Source organism: Muntiacus reevesi, chromosome 7 (genome assembly GCF_963930625.1).
Source record: "Muntiacus reevesi chromosome 7, mMunRee1.1, whole genome shotgun sequence".
In the NCBI taxonomy this organism is placed as follows: Eukaryota; Metazoa; Chordata; class Mammalia; order Artiodactyla; family Cervidae; genus Muntiacus; species Muntiacus reevesi.
In genome coordinates this window covers 17,332,112-17,346,689 of record NC_089255.1, presented here as the reverse complement: position 1 = coordinate 17,346,689, position 14,578 = coordinate 17,332,112, and the positions used below count along the sequence as shown (strand labels likewise).

Genomic DNA, 14,578 nt, shown 5'->3' with positions numbered 1-14,578 from the left:
GTGGGTTCCAGTTCCTGACTCGCCTTCCCCTCAGGCTGTCAAAAGTACTGTTCAACCTGTCAGTTCTTTTCTCTCTAACCAGCAAATGCTCCTAGAGAAAAAGTAGCCCCATATTCCAAGTTCACCTCTCTGGGCCTCTGTGCTTCCCTGCATACTGTCTTAGTAATTTTTCACTATCATGTTAGCTCACTGATACCTTTAGGCAGATTTCTTATTTTGTATGCTTTTCTGGTTGTCTTTAAAGGTGGGGACTGTCCAAATTACCTGGATCTCCTATTATAGTAGTAATACTTGTCTTGTTTTTAAAAAGAAAAAGTTGATTTTTTAATTGAAAAAGCATATTTCTATAAAGCAGTTTTCCAGATTTCCCTTGCAACTCTGCATACAGTGTAATGATTGATATATCTTCTTTCTGAAGCACATCTACTATTTATAGCACACCCATATTAATAATGCATTGTAGATTTGCTCTGATTTCTGCCCTCTTAGTGCATCATCAGTATAACGCTAAGTTATTTTGGAGAAAGAAGTCTTTCAAATTTTGTGAGCCTAAGAAGTGAAAACAGGTAGACAAACAATGAGATCTCCAAAGTTGTTTGAGGATGAAAAACCTTTGCTTGAAGTAAATTATCATTCTTCAAAAAGTTCTCAGTGCATTGCATAATATAATTCCCCACTTCAGTGTTGCAGATAGAATTGAGACCCTCAGCCTTATAGCAGTTTAATTCTACTATATAAGGAGAACTTACCTGACTTTTAAGAACAGTGTATTCTTTTTATCAGAAGTACCTCTCTCTCTCTCATTTAAACTGTACGCAAACCTGATTTACTTTACTTAGTAGTGCTCAGTCTCTGGTTTGCATTTATATTCATCATAATGCTAATGGAGACATAATTTAATATCTGAAAATGAATTTGCAAGGTATCTCTATATTTTGTTCCTAAGCATTCAGTTATTCAAATATTGAGGGTCCATCATCTGTCCGGTGAGCTTCCCAAGTGACTCAGTGGTAAAGAACCCACCTGCCAATGCAGAAGACACGGGTTTGATCCCTTGGTCAGAAAGATCCTCTAGAGGAGAAAATGGCAACCCACTCCAGTACTCTTGCCTGGTAAATCCCATGGACAGAGGAGCCTGGTGGGCTACGGTCCATGGGGTCGCAGAAGAGTCTGACACGACTTAGTGACTGAAAAACAACACATCTGTCTGGTACTTTAATTGGTTCTGGGAATATAATAGGAAGCAGAACAGCCAAGAATCCCTGATTTCTTAGAGGAGATTAATAGACCATAAAATAAAATTTGAATTTATATATATTAGAAAATGCATAGTTATATTTAAAATAATGAAGGCAGGAATGAGGGAGCTAGGAGTACTAAGGTTTCAAGGAGTGGGAAAATGTAAAATTTTTAAGTGGTATGGTGAGGGAAGACCCCCTACTGTGGGGTATGCAGTGTGTCTGTATCCAGGTAACTTGCTGAGCCTTTATCTCCTGGCATCTTCACAGTAGTTACTGTACTTGTTTATGGCCTGAATTCAATGTCCTTTGCCAACAAGTCCTACTGTATTTACGTACAGTATCAGTTCTTAATGCACACAAAATATTCTATGTTTGTTCATTAAGAAAAAGTATTAGATGATCAAAAAAACAATGGGATATTTTATCCTGTTTCTTGAATACTTGATGACTTAAAGTTATGTTTTTAAGTAGGCTTTGCTTACCTTATTAGAAAACATGTTCAATTCTGCCTGTTTATGTGAAATTTCAACCAGTCACACAGATCTATTGAGTGAAAGGAGGAATTATGTGGTGGTACTTTGGGGGAAGAAGATGATGCCAGATCTTTTGTGGCTTTCAAGTATAGCTTAGCTTGTTTTGAAAACTTTTCTATGCCAGCTTTAATATGATAATTCTAAAGAGCTGGATAAGTGTTTTGATTTCTCTTTAGCCTTAGCATTCTGTGATATCTTCATTTGTTTTGGCAGTTTCCGTATATTTGAAATTAAGTAAAATAATCTGATAGAAATTTTTCAGTGCATTTAAGGTCTAAACCCCAGTGCCTCTGTTATTGAAATGATAAACTATAGGGGTAGTGATATAAATTTGGATTAAAATGAGTTTTTCAATAATGTGAAATAAGTTTCTTTTTTTCTTGTATTAAATATGTAGTATTTAGCCTTTAAAATGCATGTGTGTACGTGTGTGTATGTATGAGTATTGAATATAAGATGACATGAATGTGACATTAAAGTTAACCTTGGGTAGTTTCCATGGCATAACAAAATTTTCTTTTTGTTTAGCTTTCATGTTGTAGCCTCAAAGGGAAATCTTGAGTGTTTGAATGCCATCCTCATACATGGAGTTGATATTACAACCAGTGACACGGCAGGTATGTTTGCCTCCATAGTTAGTGCAGAGAAGACAAGCATTGTCCACTGATAATGCTCTCAGTCCAGTTCAGTTCAGTCGCTCAGTTGTGTCCGACTCTTTGCGACCCCATGAATTGCAGCACGCCAGGCCTCCCTGTCCATCACCAGCTCCCACAGCTTACTCAAACTCATGTCCATCGAGTCGGTGATGCCATCCAGCCATCTCATCCTCTGTCGTCCCCTTCTCCTCCTGCCCCCAATGCTGTCAGTCAGACTTAAATGTGATTTTCAGAGAGAAGGCCTTAACTTGGCTTCTAATTAGTTGAGGTATTGTGGGGGAGAGGGCAATGTAGCGGAAAGCATGAGTGAACAGATTAGCAGCTGGAGGCCTGAAGTCTAGGGCTTGTCCTGGTAGTGTTATAGGATTCTAAAAATCTCAGACTTCAGGGAATCTATAGGGGCCATTTAATTTATACTTATATGCTATCCATGGCTCAGCAGTAAAGAATCTGCCTGCAATGCCGGGAGCCGTAGGAGATGTGGGTTCGATCCCTGGGTCGGGAAGATCACCTGGAGGAGGGCATGGCAACTCACTCCAGTATTGTTGCCTGGAGAATTATTCTACGGCCAGAGGAGCTTGGTGGGCTACAGTCCACAGGGTCACAAAGAGTCATGTGTGACTGAAGCAACTTAGCACAGATGCATGTACTGTTCAGTATGCAAATTCTTGCTGTCCTGAGGTCGTTTGGCCTTTGGTTAGACTTGTTGGGGAACTAATTAGGTAACATTTTCACCAGTAGTGATCATGACAAGAATAGATGATGCTTTTTTTAACATGATAATAGATGACGCTATTCTGCTAAGCACTTTGCATGTACTAACTCATTTTATCCTCACATCAAGCCAGTGAGCCTGCAAGGCACTGAGTTGTTAAGTGGTGTGCCAGGGTCCTTCAGTGTACGAGTCACAGTCAGAGTCTGTGTTCTTAACCGTTATGCCTCATGAGGAGACCTGGTCTGTGGCTAGCTGTATTTATAAACAAGCATTTCTTCTAGACAGGCCTCCTGCTTAAACTTAGTCATACCTATGTCTGTCTTTTAAAATACTATAGCATATGTTTGTTTGCATATCACAGGATAGATTTTAAGCGTTTGAATATAGCTATCACTTTTCTTTAGTGAATGTTTTAGTTTTCTGTTCATCTAGACAATCATTCTCAGTTCTCTGAGATCCTTTACAACTTGTATCTCTGAGCTTATACTTTGTTACTCAATGAAATATGGGAGTTGACCTAGAGCAGAGAGTTTCCTTAATAACTTGAATGTTTTATCCTGTGACTTCCTGTGTGGACGAATAAATGCATTGCTGTTAACAGCATTCTGTTTGGAAATGGAAGGCAAGGAGGGAGAGAAAGAGAGACATCACAGATGAGTTAGTGAGATAAATCTTTACCTAAAGGTACATCAAATTCTTAACTGAAGACCAAACTTTATTTACTTGCCAGCTTTGAATGAACAAAAAACTGTTTATTACACACACACACATATATACACACACGTGTGTGTGTTTTCCATTGAAGCAGAATATTTATTTTTAGAAGTTTTGTACTAACCATACCTTTTCAGAACTCATAAAACTTTGTACGTGTATTGTGCTGATTCCAGCTCCAACATATGTCTTTTTTGTTTTTGTCTGTGTTCTTTCTGCTCTGGATGCTTTGCCTAATGACCAATCTGAGTGATTTTTGCCCTCCCTCCTTCAGTGCAAATAAAGCTCACACTTAAAGCATGCCTATAAATAAAGTAGTCTGTCAACTGATTTTGGAAAAATCAATCACATTTTTAAGGGGAGTTCACATGTGAAGAAAATAACCCTTATCATATATTTAAAATTATCTCTTTTCTAGGAAGGAATGCTCTTCACCTGGCTGCCAAGTATGGGCATGCGCTGTGTCTACAAAAACTTCTACAGGTAGTAAAAGTGGTTAATACTTTGACTTTATTACTTTGACTGCAAATAGTAGATGTGTTTTCAGTGCATTTTTGGAACTTGAGATCAAAGAAAATAGTAGGCTAGCTTTGACTGTTAGCTTACATAATATTTTTTCCATCATTTGTGAAAGAATGTGAACAATAAAGAGCAAAAACTCTGAGGGAAGTGAATTGCATAACTCAGTGTATTAAAAATAAACAACAAAGACTTGACCTTCCTGTTGACATTAGCTAGAGATTGGAATTTTCTGTGGTCTGGTATATGACTTGAGATGAAGTGGCACAGCATAGGATCTATATGTTTCTATATAAACATCAGTAAGTCAGACTTATTATAATAGCATCATTAGTTAAGCTTGTAATCAGGCAGCCACAAAGTTCTATGACCTAGTGGGCTAGATTAAGCTTTTAGTTGAAAAGTCTAGTCACATGTTTCCTTGAACATGTTTGCTACTGAGTTTCACAGCAGAGCTCATTTGTTTTTTCTGATTCAATTGTTCAAGTTTTAACTGCTACAGAAAAAAAAAGCAAAAACCCAAACAATAGCCGTTTCTGTATTCCATGCTTTTGTAATATACCATATGTTTTCCTGTTTGCTGGGATACTGTTAAATTTATAGTACAATGTTATTATATTTGTCACATGTCAAAATATTTATGAGTTGTCTAGTACTCTTTATAGAGTTTTTGATAAATGCAATATTTTTAAGATGAAGTAACAGCTGTTCATTTGAATCATGATATTTAATTTGAAAATAAAACTTCCTTACATGACTAAATTTCTATGTTTTAACAGTACAATTGTCCCACTGAACATGTAGACCTGCAGGGAAGAACCGCACTTCATGATGCAGGTAAGCAAAGGTTTCAGTTGGACTTAAATCTTTGTTAAAATGGCTGGGCATTTAAATTAATTTCAGAGTTTAACATGCATATATTTATGTAATCCATGGAGAAACAGAATGTTATGAATTTTTTATTTACTCAAGTTTGAAATTGGGTAGATTGTACAGCTTAAAAAGATTCATTCAGCCAGTATTTCCAGGCCAAGATGCGAGATATTGAGAGTCCAAAGATGAATAAACCATAACCTTGTTCTCCAGGAGCTGTAAATACCATGTGTGTGCTTGGGGACTGGTAGGAGAAATGGAAGAAGGAAGACTTGTCTCTTTCTTAAAAGCTGTGTTTACCTCATTGACATGTCTGTGCCTCATTTTCCTCATCTGCTGAATGAAGTTAAGACTACTACTGCCTTGTGTGTTTAGTCGCTCAGTCGTGTCTGACCCTTTGCGACTCCAGGGGCTGTAGCTCAGCAGGCTCCTCTGTCTGTGGGGATTCTCCAGGCAACAGTACTGCAGTGGGTTGCCAAGCCCTCCTCCAGGAGATCTTTCCCACCCAGGGATCGAACCCAGGTCTCCCGCATTGCAGGCGGATTCTTTACCGTCTGAGCCACCAGGGAAGCCCAGTAATGGTTATAACTATTCATGATTAGTGAATAGTGCCTGGCATGTAGTAACTTCTCAATTAATGGTGGTGGTGCTTGTTTTGGTTTAGAGGTATCAGTGCTGAATTTGATATCATTGTAATGTGCTCTATTTTAAAAGAGTTTTATATTAGTAATTTCAAGAATGTTATTAATATCAAAGTTTATCTGCTTTATTCTTTAGGTGTCTTAAACAAAATGATTAGAAAAAGTTAAATATTTAAGGATTGTTGAAATGTAAGATATTCTGACCCCTGGCTGGACTTTTCTAAGACTGAAATTCATAGTTAACTAGAAGTTCAAAGAAAAGGAAAAAAAAACAACACACTGTTTCCGTTCATGTATATGGAGTAACTGTGGTAGTTAGAGTGGTCCCTTGAAAAATGTATTATACTTCAAATTTCCTTCAAACTTTCATAACTTGATTTTCTTCCTTTGGAAAAATATGTACTTCTATGATAGTTTAATCTCTTACACAGTGCATTTAAAAAATTTTTGGAACAGAGTAGTGTTATTTGCAAAGCATTTTTACATACATTATCATTTGAGCCTCACAATGACCCCTCCCTGTGAGTTTCTGTAGTTTTTTATTTTTATGATAATTTTGTATTGCTACTTGTATAAAAATAAGTAGTTAAAAAAACATAAACCTAGATTCATATGTAATATGCTTATCAAGCTTGTGTAGTTACAGAATCACCAAACAGATTTATTTAAATTTAACACCATAAAAAAAATACAGTTCATTTCTGTAGCACTAATTTATTATGCTTGATAGAAATTTTAAAATGGTTTTGCTGCTTAATGAAGTATGAATTTGTGTCATGTGATATTTCTGTTCTCCTACCACCTTTTCATAGTTATCTTTTAATCAGGCCAACCTTATTAATAATCATTTTAAAAATTATTTAAAAATTTTTATTATGGAAACTTTCAACCATAATGTTAAACTGTCATATTAAAATACCTTATACTGTTCATCCAATTTAGACAGTTGTGATCATGTGGCCAATCTTGATTCATTTATACCAACACCCATTATTCTACTCTCCTGACATATTTTAAATCAAATCCAAAACGTCATATAATTCTATCCATAAACAATTCAGTTTTTATCTCTGAAAGATAATTATTCTATTTTGTAACCTAAATGTAACATCATTATTGCACTTAGTGTGTTTGAAAATAGTTTCAATATCATCTACTCAATGTTCAGCTTTCCCCAGTTATTTTTACTTTTTTAAATACCTGAGGTATAATTATTATACAAAAATTTAGATAATTATATAATATAATAATGTATTGCATATTATTAACAACATGATATTGTATAATTTAAAATATATTAAGAAGCAGAATATTTTAATAAGTATTCTCACCAAAAAAAAAAAACCCTCAAACCCCAAAAACACATACGCACAAAATGACACAAGGAAATTTGTGGAAGTGATCCATATGTTTAGTATCTTGATTGTGGTGATGGTATTACAATGTATTCTCTAGTCCATACTCATCAAAATGTATACATTAAGTGTGTATAATTTTTTCTATATTATAGATTTTATTATCCTTGTTTTTAAAACTGGTACAACTTAACCAATTGAAATCTAAATATTTGTCCATTAGGTATATTGATGAAGTTAGGATGAAGACTGAGTTGATATAATTAAAGAACTTTAGTACCAGTTGCTTATTTTAAAAATGTTGAATGGTATATAGGTTAGCACATGGCTTGAGGTCTCTGATGCACTGAATTCCTTCCATCTTGTTGCTCCACTTTCCTCTGGTGTCTTTCTCAGCTACATCATTGCAGCTGGGTTGTAGTTGTATCTGTGTTCCAGCCAGCAGCAAAGGGAAGGAGAACTGGGGGAGCAAATGCCCGCGATCTAAGGCCCAGATTTGGAAGTGGTAAATAGCCCTTTATTCCTAATCCATCAACAAGAGAAAAGTCAGTTGGTGGCCTGCAAAGGAGGCCCAGAAATGTAATTTCCAGATAACTAGTCACGGCCCAGCTGCCCCACTGTAGAAGAAGGGGAGAGCAGGTTGGTGACAGTCGCCACAGTCCAGCCCTCTGGCCTTCCAAATATCCCCGCAGCCGCCACTTCCCACACACAGAACCTCTGCCCCCCACCCCGCCAAGGAGAGGATGCATAACCAGTTCAGTTACGGAGGCCACCTCAGAGTCGGGCTTCTGGGCGCTGTGCTCTTGTTGGCTCTGAGATGGCTCTTCATGGTCCAACAACTGGTAAACGCAAAGACAAGAAATGTACTCTTCATAATATATAGTGATGAAACAAGACCAGGATAAATAAAGTCTCTGTTCCAGAAAAGGGAGAACTGGGAAATACACAGCAATCACTAATCAATAGCGGGTACCACATGCTGCTGAGCAAAACTTGCAAAGGCTTTCAGCTGAAGTCTGGGAGTAAATTTCTTGGTTAACTGCTCCATGTGCCCCCCTGGTTCTGTTTCCCATGAGAAATCCCTTGTCATTGTCATCTGTGGGCCCTAGCGCTGCCATCTCAGAGGTTCTTACTTATCTGTTATCCTCAAAGACACAGATAAATTGGATGCTGGAAGGTGTGCCTTCTGTATAGGCAGCTTAAGTGCAGGAAGAGTTATTGGTTTGGCTGCCTGGGCTTTTGGATTTGGGATAGTACATTCATTCCCTCAGAACCTTGGAAGGTTTCTCACCTGTTGTTGCCAGTCACTTTCATATTTATTTCACCATTTATTTTCTGGACATAAAAAATTTTAACCCTCCTTTATTTCTTGTCTTTATTTCTAGAGTCATGATTCTCTACCTCATTTTATTTCTTTGGCCAAATTTAGAAAATTTATTTATTTATAAAATGTTCCATACAGTATAGAACATTAGGTTAATTTACAAGGTTTTAAAAAATTGTTATTGGAGTATAGTTTATTTACAATGTACAAGTAAGTGTATAGCAAAGTGAATCAGTTATGCATATTGCCACTCTTTTTTTTAGATTTTTTTCCCATATAATCCACTACGGAGTATTAAGTAGAGTTCCCTGTGCTGTAGAGTAGCTCCTTATTAGTTATGTATTTTTATAGAGTGGTGTGTATATGTTAATTCCAATCTCAATTTATGCCTCCCCTCCACCCCCTGGTAACCGTAAGTTTGTCCTCTATGTCTGTGACTCTACTTCTGTTTTGAAAATAAGTTCATTGGTTCTCTACTTCATTTTAATACTGCTATCTCAAAGTCATCTGAAATAATAGTCTTGTATAGGAATATAGTATCCTCAATTCGATCTTTATTCCAGGACTGGACCTTTTTTTCCCCCCTTTCTTTATTTTCCTTATTGCGCAGTCTTTGAGAAAAGTTGTGACCAGCAATAATTTTAGATCTTGCTGTTTGGTAAAGAGAAATAATTAGCTTCCCTATACCTGTGAGTTCCCAAATATCTAGGGATTCTGTTTGCTTCCAACAGTGGGCATAACTAATTTTTGCTTAACCTCATCACTTTCTTAAAATATCTTACTAAAAGCAGTAAGCAGCTGTCAATATGTACTAAAATTTTGGCTCCTGTTGCTTCACCTAGAAAGATTCCATAGTCACATGGTGTACCTTTTAAATTAGAACACATGATAAATCTAGCAAATGTTTTGCTACAGCATGAGAAAAATCACAAGGTTCCTAGCCTGAAATACATTTTATTGACCACCTAGTATCCATCCAGTAAACTGGTGCCATGTAATTTAGTTATTTGTTTAGTTATTAGCAGGGCCTGACTTCTAGTAGCAATTTTTGTCTTGATTAAGGATAAGATTCTACTGCTGTGACAAAATAACATTGGCTTTTAAAAAACACAGTTTCTTTCATGTCACAGCCCTGATGATCAGATTGGCTTCTTCCTCTGTTCCATATGGTCCTGCAGGGACCCAGATTACTCCCATTTTGCAGTTCTGCCATTGCCTAGGGTGTTGTCCTCTTCTTTAAGGCTAAAGCTGACAGCAGGTATCTGTTTTCCTGCTGACAGGAAAGAGAAAGACTATGGAGGAATGTGTAACCACATTTTGCAGCCCTAGCCTTAGAAGGTAGCACATATCCCTCCGGTCAGACTCAACTGGTGTGATCTAACTCATGTACTCTTGCCTGCATGCAAAGGAGACTGGGACCTATGGTCTAGGTGAACCACCCTGTGACTGGCACGGTTTTATTACCACGGAAGAATGGTGAACAGCTAACTTTCTCCATCATAGCACCTTTAATACTGACTTGACTTATGCAATATGGTATAACTCTCAAGTTTTTTTATCCATTACATTTGTTCATTATTATTTGGACCTGAATGGTTGTTTATTTCATAATTCTGGAATTAATATATTTGATTTCAGTTTTATCTTTTTAAAAAGGTTGATGGTATATTTTATATAAAAGATTGCTGGATTAAAGACGTCAGAAATGAAAAATTTACTTGATTTTTTAAAATGTATGTTTGGTTTTACTTTATTGAATTTTACAAAAAAAAAAAAGAACATTGACTTAGTTCTTTTTGTGCAGATAATCTAATATCAACTCATAAAATTTTATAAAAAGTCATGGGAAGTATAAACAAATTTTACGAATTTGACCATTTTTTCCTGATATAAATATGAACTCTAGTGTCAATCAGAGAAGAAGCATGATGTGACTTTGTAATATAATTTTTAGCAAAATGACCCTGCTTTTTGCATAATTAAGGTCAGATATTGCAGTTTCTGCTTTGAAAGGGCATGTGAACTATATGAGTCATACTTTATTAACTGTAGCTCTTCTATTTAAAAAAAAAAAAAGAAAGGATATGATTCTTTAAAAAAAATCTCAGCTAATACTTCAAGGGTCCAGTCAGTTATAGCCATATTTTAAAATATACTCTAATAGAAAATTTAAGTTTGATTTTCATTGTCAGTGTTTACCCTTAGAACAGCAGTATATTCTTATCTTCTATAAGAATGACAGTATTCCTTGGTTCTAATAAATTATATAAAACTTACAAAATGATTTTGTCTAATCCATTTTCAGATAGAAAAATCAATGCTTATAATGCTAAACTGAGAGTGAAGGATGTAAAGCTTGGTCTTTTAGGGATTGAAGAATTTAGGCCTTATATGGGTCTTGCAAAACACCACGTGTTACCAGCAGATGTTCACCATTTATCATTTTCCTTTGTTCCTCAAAGCTATGGCAGACTGTCCTTCTAGCATACAGCTGCTCTGCGACCACGGGGCCTCGGTAAATGCCAAAGATGTAGTAAGTCAGTTTATGTTTATTGTCGTTCCAACTCATGGATTCTAACTTTCACATTTTGGGAGATTTGTTGTCTTAATGCTGTCTTATTTTTTTGTTGCTTAGGATGGGCGGACACCACTTGTTCTGGCTACTCAGATGTGTAGGCCAACAATATGTCAACTGCTGATAGATAGAGGGGCGGATATTAATTCCAGAGACAAACAAAACAGGTAATTCTTTTATCAAGGTTCCTTAGACACGAACTGGATGCCCAGTGATCCTGAAGCTCTGCTGTTGTGACCTGGCCTTCCCACCCCCTGTGGTTCTCCCTTCCTTGGAATTAGCATTCACTACTTATTTTTCTTCAGAATTGTCTGAAGAAGAGGGGAGAGGGAAATACTCGAAATATATGCAGTGACTATGGCCTGTGTTTGAGTCAAAGAACTGAAGAAAGAGGAATTATATCCTAGTTATTTTTAACGTTTAAAATAACCTTTAGTGAAATGGGCTCAAATAAGGAAGAAGAATAAAAAGCTACATCTACAATCTACTTCTTTATTAGTGAATCTTTTGAGAGTAAAGGAGTTCTTGGCTTTCCTGGGAATGGACATGTTTCAGTGTCGATTTTCTCAAGGTATTTTCTCTCCTTTCTACCTGGGCACAATGCCACCTCCTTCTCTGAAACTGAGTTCATTTCTGTACCCCAATACAGATCCCATTCATTTACTTCTGCGTCTGTATTTGATGTTGTTTTAATTGATGTGCACTAACAATTTCTGTCTGTGTTTCTCCTTGTCTTCTTTTCTGGGCTTAGTGTATCGTGCCACTTGTTATAATGTAATTCTGATGTTTATAGTCACAGAGGTTCTGACAACAAAGTATTCCAAAACATGCCCATTTCACCAGGTGAAGCATTATAATAATTTATGACGAGTTTCTGAGATTTTTATAGATGAATACTAGTAAAATTGTTGGTTTCTTTTCAGTTAATTTTATTCTTTTAAACATGCATTCTATTGTCTGTAGTTCACTGGAAGTAGATAAGTATAATAGTCTTTGGATGTCAGGTTTTATAGCTCTGATCGTTTTTACTGTTCAGGCATCCCAAAGGAGGAAATTCTTAAGCAATTTAATCATTAGTGTGATTTTTAAGAAAGTGACTTTTTTATATTACTTTGTTTTTGTGATACTATAATCTGGCTCCAAGCATGATTAATAAAATTTGATATAAAAACAAATTTTAGATCAGAGAGGCGTGATCTGGCTGATCCATGTATATAATGTCTTATTTAATAGATCTTATGTTTTTCCAAGTATGTTTGTCTTTTTTTCATTGCTGTGTTATGCTTAGTCATGTCTGATTCTATGTGATCCGATGGACTGTAGCCCGCCAGGCTCCTCTGTCCATGGAATCCTCCAGGCAAGAATACTGGAGTGGGTAGCCATTCCCTTCTCCAGGGGATCTTCCTGACCCAGGGATTGAACCCAGGTCTCCTGCATTGCAGGAAGATTCTTTACCGTCTGCGCCACTGTAAACTAAGGGAAGCCCTGCAAACTAAGACACAAGCACATGTTTTTATAAATGCAATGGAGTTAAAATATAAAACAAAAATATGAAGTCAAATCTGTGTGTGTAACAATATAGCTTTTATTTTATTTTTTTTTAACAATATAGCTTTTAAAAGTCATATCTGTTCTTTAGGAATGGGGCCTCTGGAAGAGATTTCTGAAATATTTTTTGGATCCTTCTTATGGTCTTTTATTCTTTCGTCTTCCCTTATAGGACTGCTCTCATGCTAGGATGCGAGTATGGTTGCAAAGATGCAGTAGAAGTCTTAATCAAAAATGGCGCTGATGTAACCTTGCTGGATGCCCTTGGCCATGATAGTTCTTACTATGCAAGAATTGGTGACAATCTGGACATTCTAACCTTACTGAAGACTGCATCGGAAAATTCCAACAAAGGTACCAGCAGTTTTTTGTCACTAGAAAGTGCTAGTTAATAAAGTGTGCTAATAAAGAACAGCTTTTTAAGATTTACATGGTAGAGCTACAGTATTTGTAAGGGGCAAAACACTCCTTAATTTAAGCAGTACTGGTTCATCTCCCTCTCTGCCCCAGCTGTGCAGGTTTATATTATAGTCACTCATTTTGAGGCAGTGTGTGTTACATTTACTGTCTAGCTTATCCAGTCAACCCCCCTCTACTGCGGAGTAATTTAAGAACTGAAAAGAAAGACCCAAATAAAGGGCTTTACTAATACATGTTTTTTGATGAGGGGTGAGGAATTTAAGGTCTTAAAGAGTTTTAAAGAATCATTGTTTAAACGTGTATATAAAATATTCAACCAAGATTTATTGAATACTTGTGTCAAGTACGTTTCTGTGCTTATTAAAGAGAAATTGGAAAGTACAGAAAAGCACAGCAAATAAAATTAGCCAATCACTCTGCCACTTCCCTGCTGCCTCAGATGGTAAAGCGTCTGCCTACAATACGGGAGACCCAGGTTCAATCCCTGGGTCAGGAAGATCTGGAGAAGGAAATGGCAACCCACTCCAGTACTCTTGCCTGGAAAAATCCCATGGATGGAGGAGCCTGTGCAGTCCATGGGGTCGCAAAGAGTTGGACCCGACTGAGCGACTTCACTTTCTGCCACTGAGGAGCCTCTACTAACATTTTGAGGAATATTCTTCCCCGGTCTATTCACTATGCATAAAATTGAAGTCACCTGTAGTAAGCTGTAGATTACTTTTTGTGTAATACAGTTTAAAGACTTTTCCCTCATAAGTATTTTTTCTACAGTATGATTTTTATTGATGCATAAAATTCAATCTGTTTACATTTAATTTGGTTAAGTAATTTTCTATAGGTGTTATTTAAGTTGCTTACAGTTTTTACTAATGTAAATAACCATTTAGTGATTGTCCTTATGTGTAAATGTTTTAGCATGTTTTTATTATACCCTTAGAATCACTTCCTAGAAATTGAGTCAAGAGGTTTCAGGTTATGCACATTTCTTTAAGCTTTTGATATATATCAACAAGTTGCCTTCTCATTTAGGAGTGTTTTCAGTTTTGCATTTTTCACCTCCCTACCCTCCCTAGCATTGAATATTATCTGCATAGATTTTATCCTAGGAAAAAAATACTTTACCAATTAGATAGGCAAAAGTGATGTTTCACTATTGTTTTAACTGTAAGGTAGTAAGCTATAAAGGAAGAAATTTATTTGTTTAATATTGACTTAATTATATAATTAGGGAATGGAAATCTACCTGAGTTAACCTTCTGTCTCACTGTTCCTCTTTCTCCTCTCTTTCCCTCTCTTTAAATCTTCAGGGAGAGAACTTTGGAAGAAAGGACCATCTTTACAACAGGTTAAAAATTATGTATATTGTACAATTTAAGTAAAGTGCTTAGCAAACCTGGTTAATGGTTGTGTTTAACTGTTTTGAGTTTAAATTCATGTTGTTCTCTCTTCTCAGTTAATCATGCC

General features: G+C 36.3%; 1 protein-coding gene across 3 annotated transcripts in view; it reads left to right on the top strand.

Annotated features, from left to right (window-relative positions):
* UACA (uveal autoantigen with coiled-coil domains and ankyrin repeats) overlaps positions 1-14,578 on the top strand; it is an 83,376-nt gene that overhangs the window by 45,292 nt on the left and 23,506 nt on the right. For all 3 annotated transcript variants that reach the window (XM_065941751.1, XM_065941749.1, XM_065941750.1), the window contains exons 3-9: positions 2,303-2,391; positions 4,278-4,342; positions 5,158-5,215; positions 11,034-11,104; positions 11,207-11,313; positions 12,867-13,048; positions 14,422-14,459. In XM_065941751.1, the coding sequence (XP_065797823.1) occupies positions 2,303-2,391; positions 4,278-4,342; positions 5,158-5,215; positions 11,034-11,104; positions 11,207-11,313; positions 12,867-13,048; positions 14,422-14,459 (610 nt within the window). The remainder of the gene's footprint in view (positions 1-2,302; positions 2,392-4,277; positions 4,343-5,157; positions 5,216-11,033; positions 11,105-11,206; positions 11,314-12,866; positions 13,049-14,421; positions 14,460-14,578) is intronic.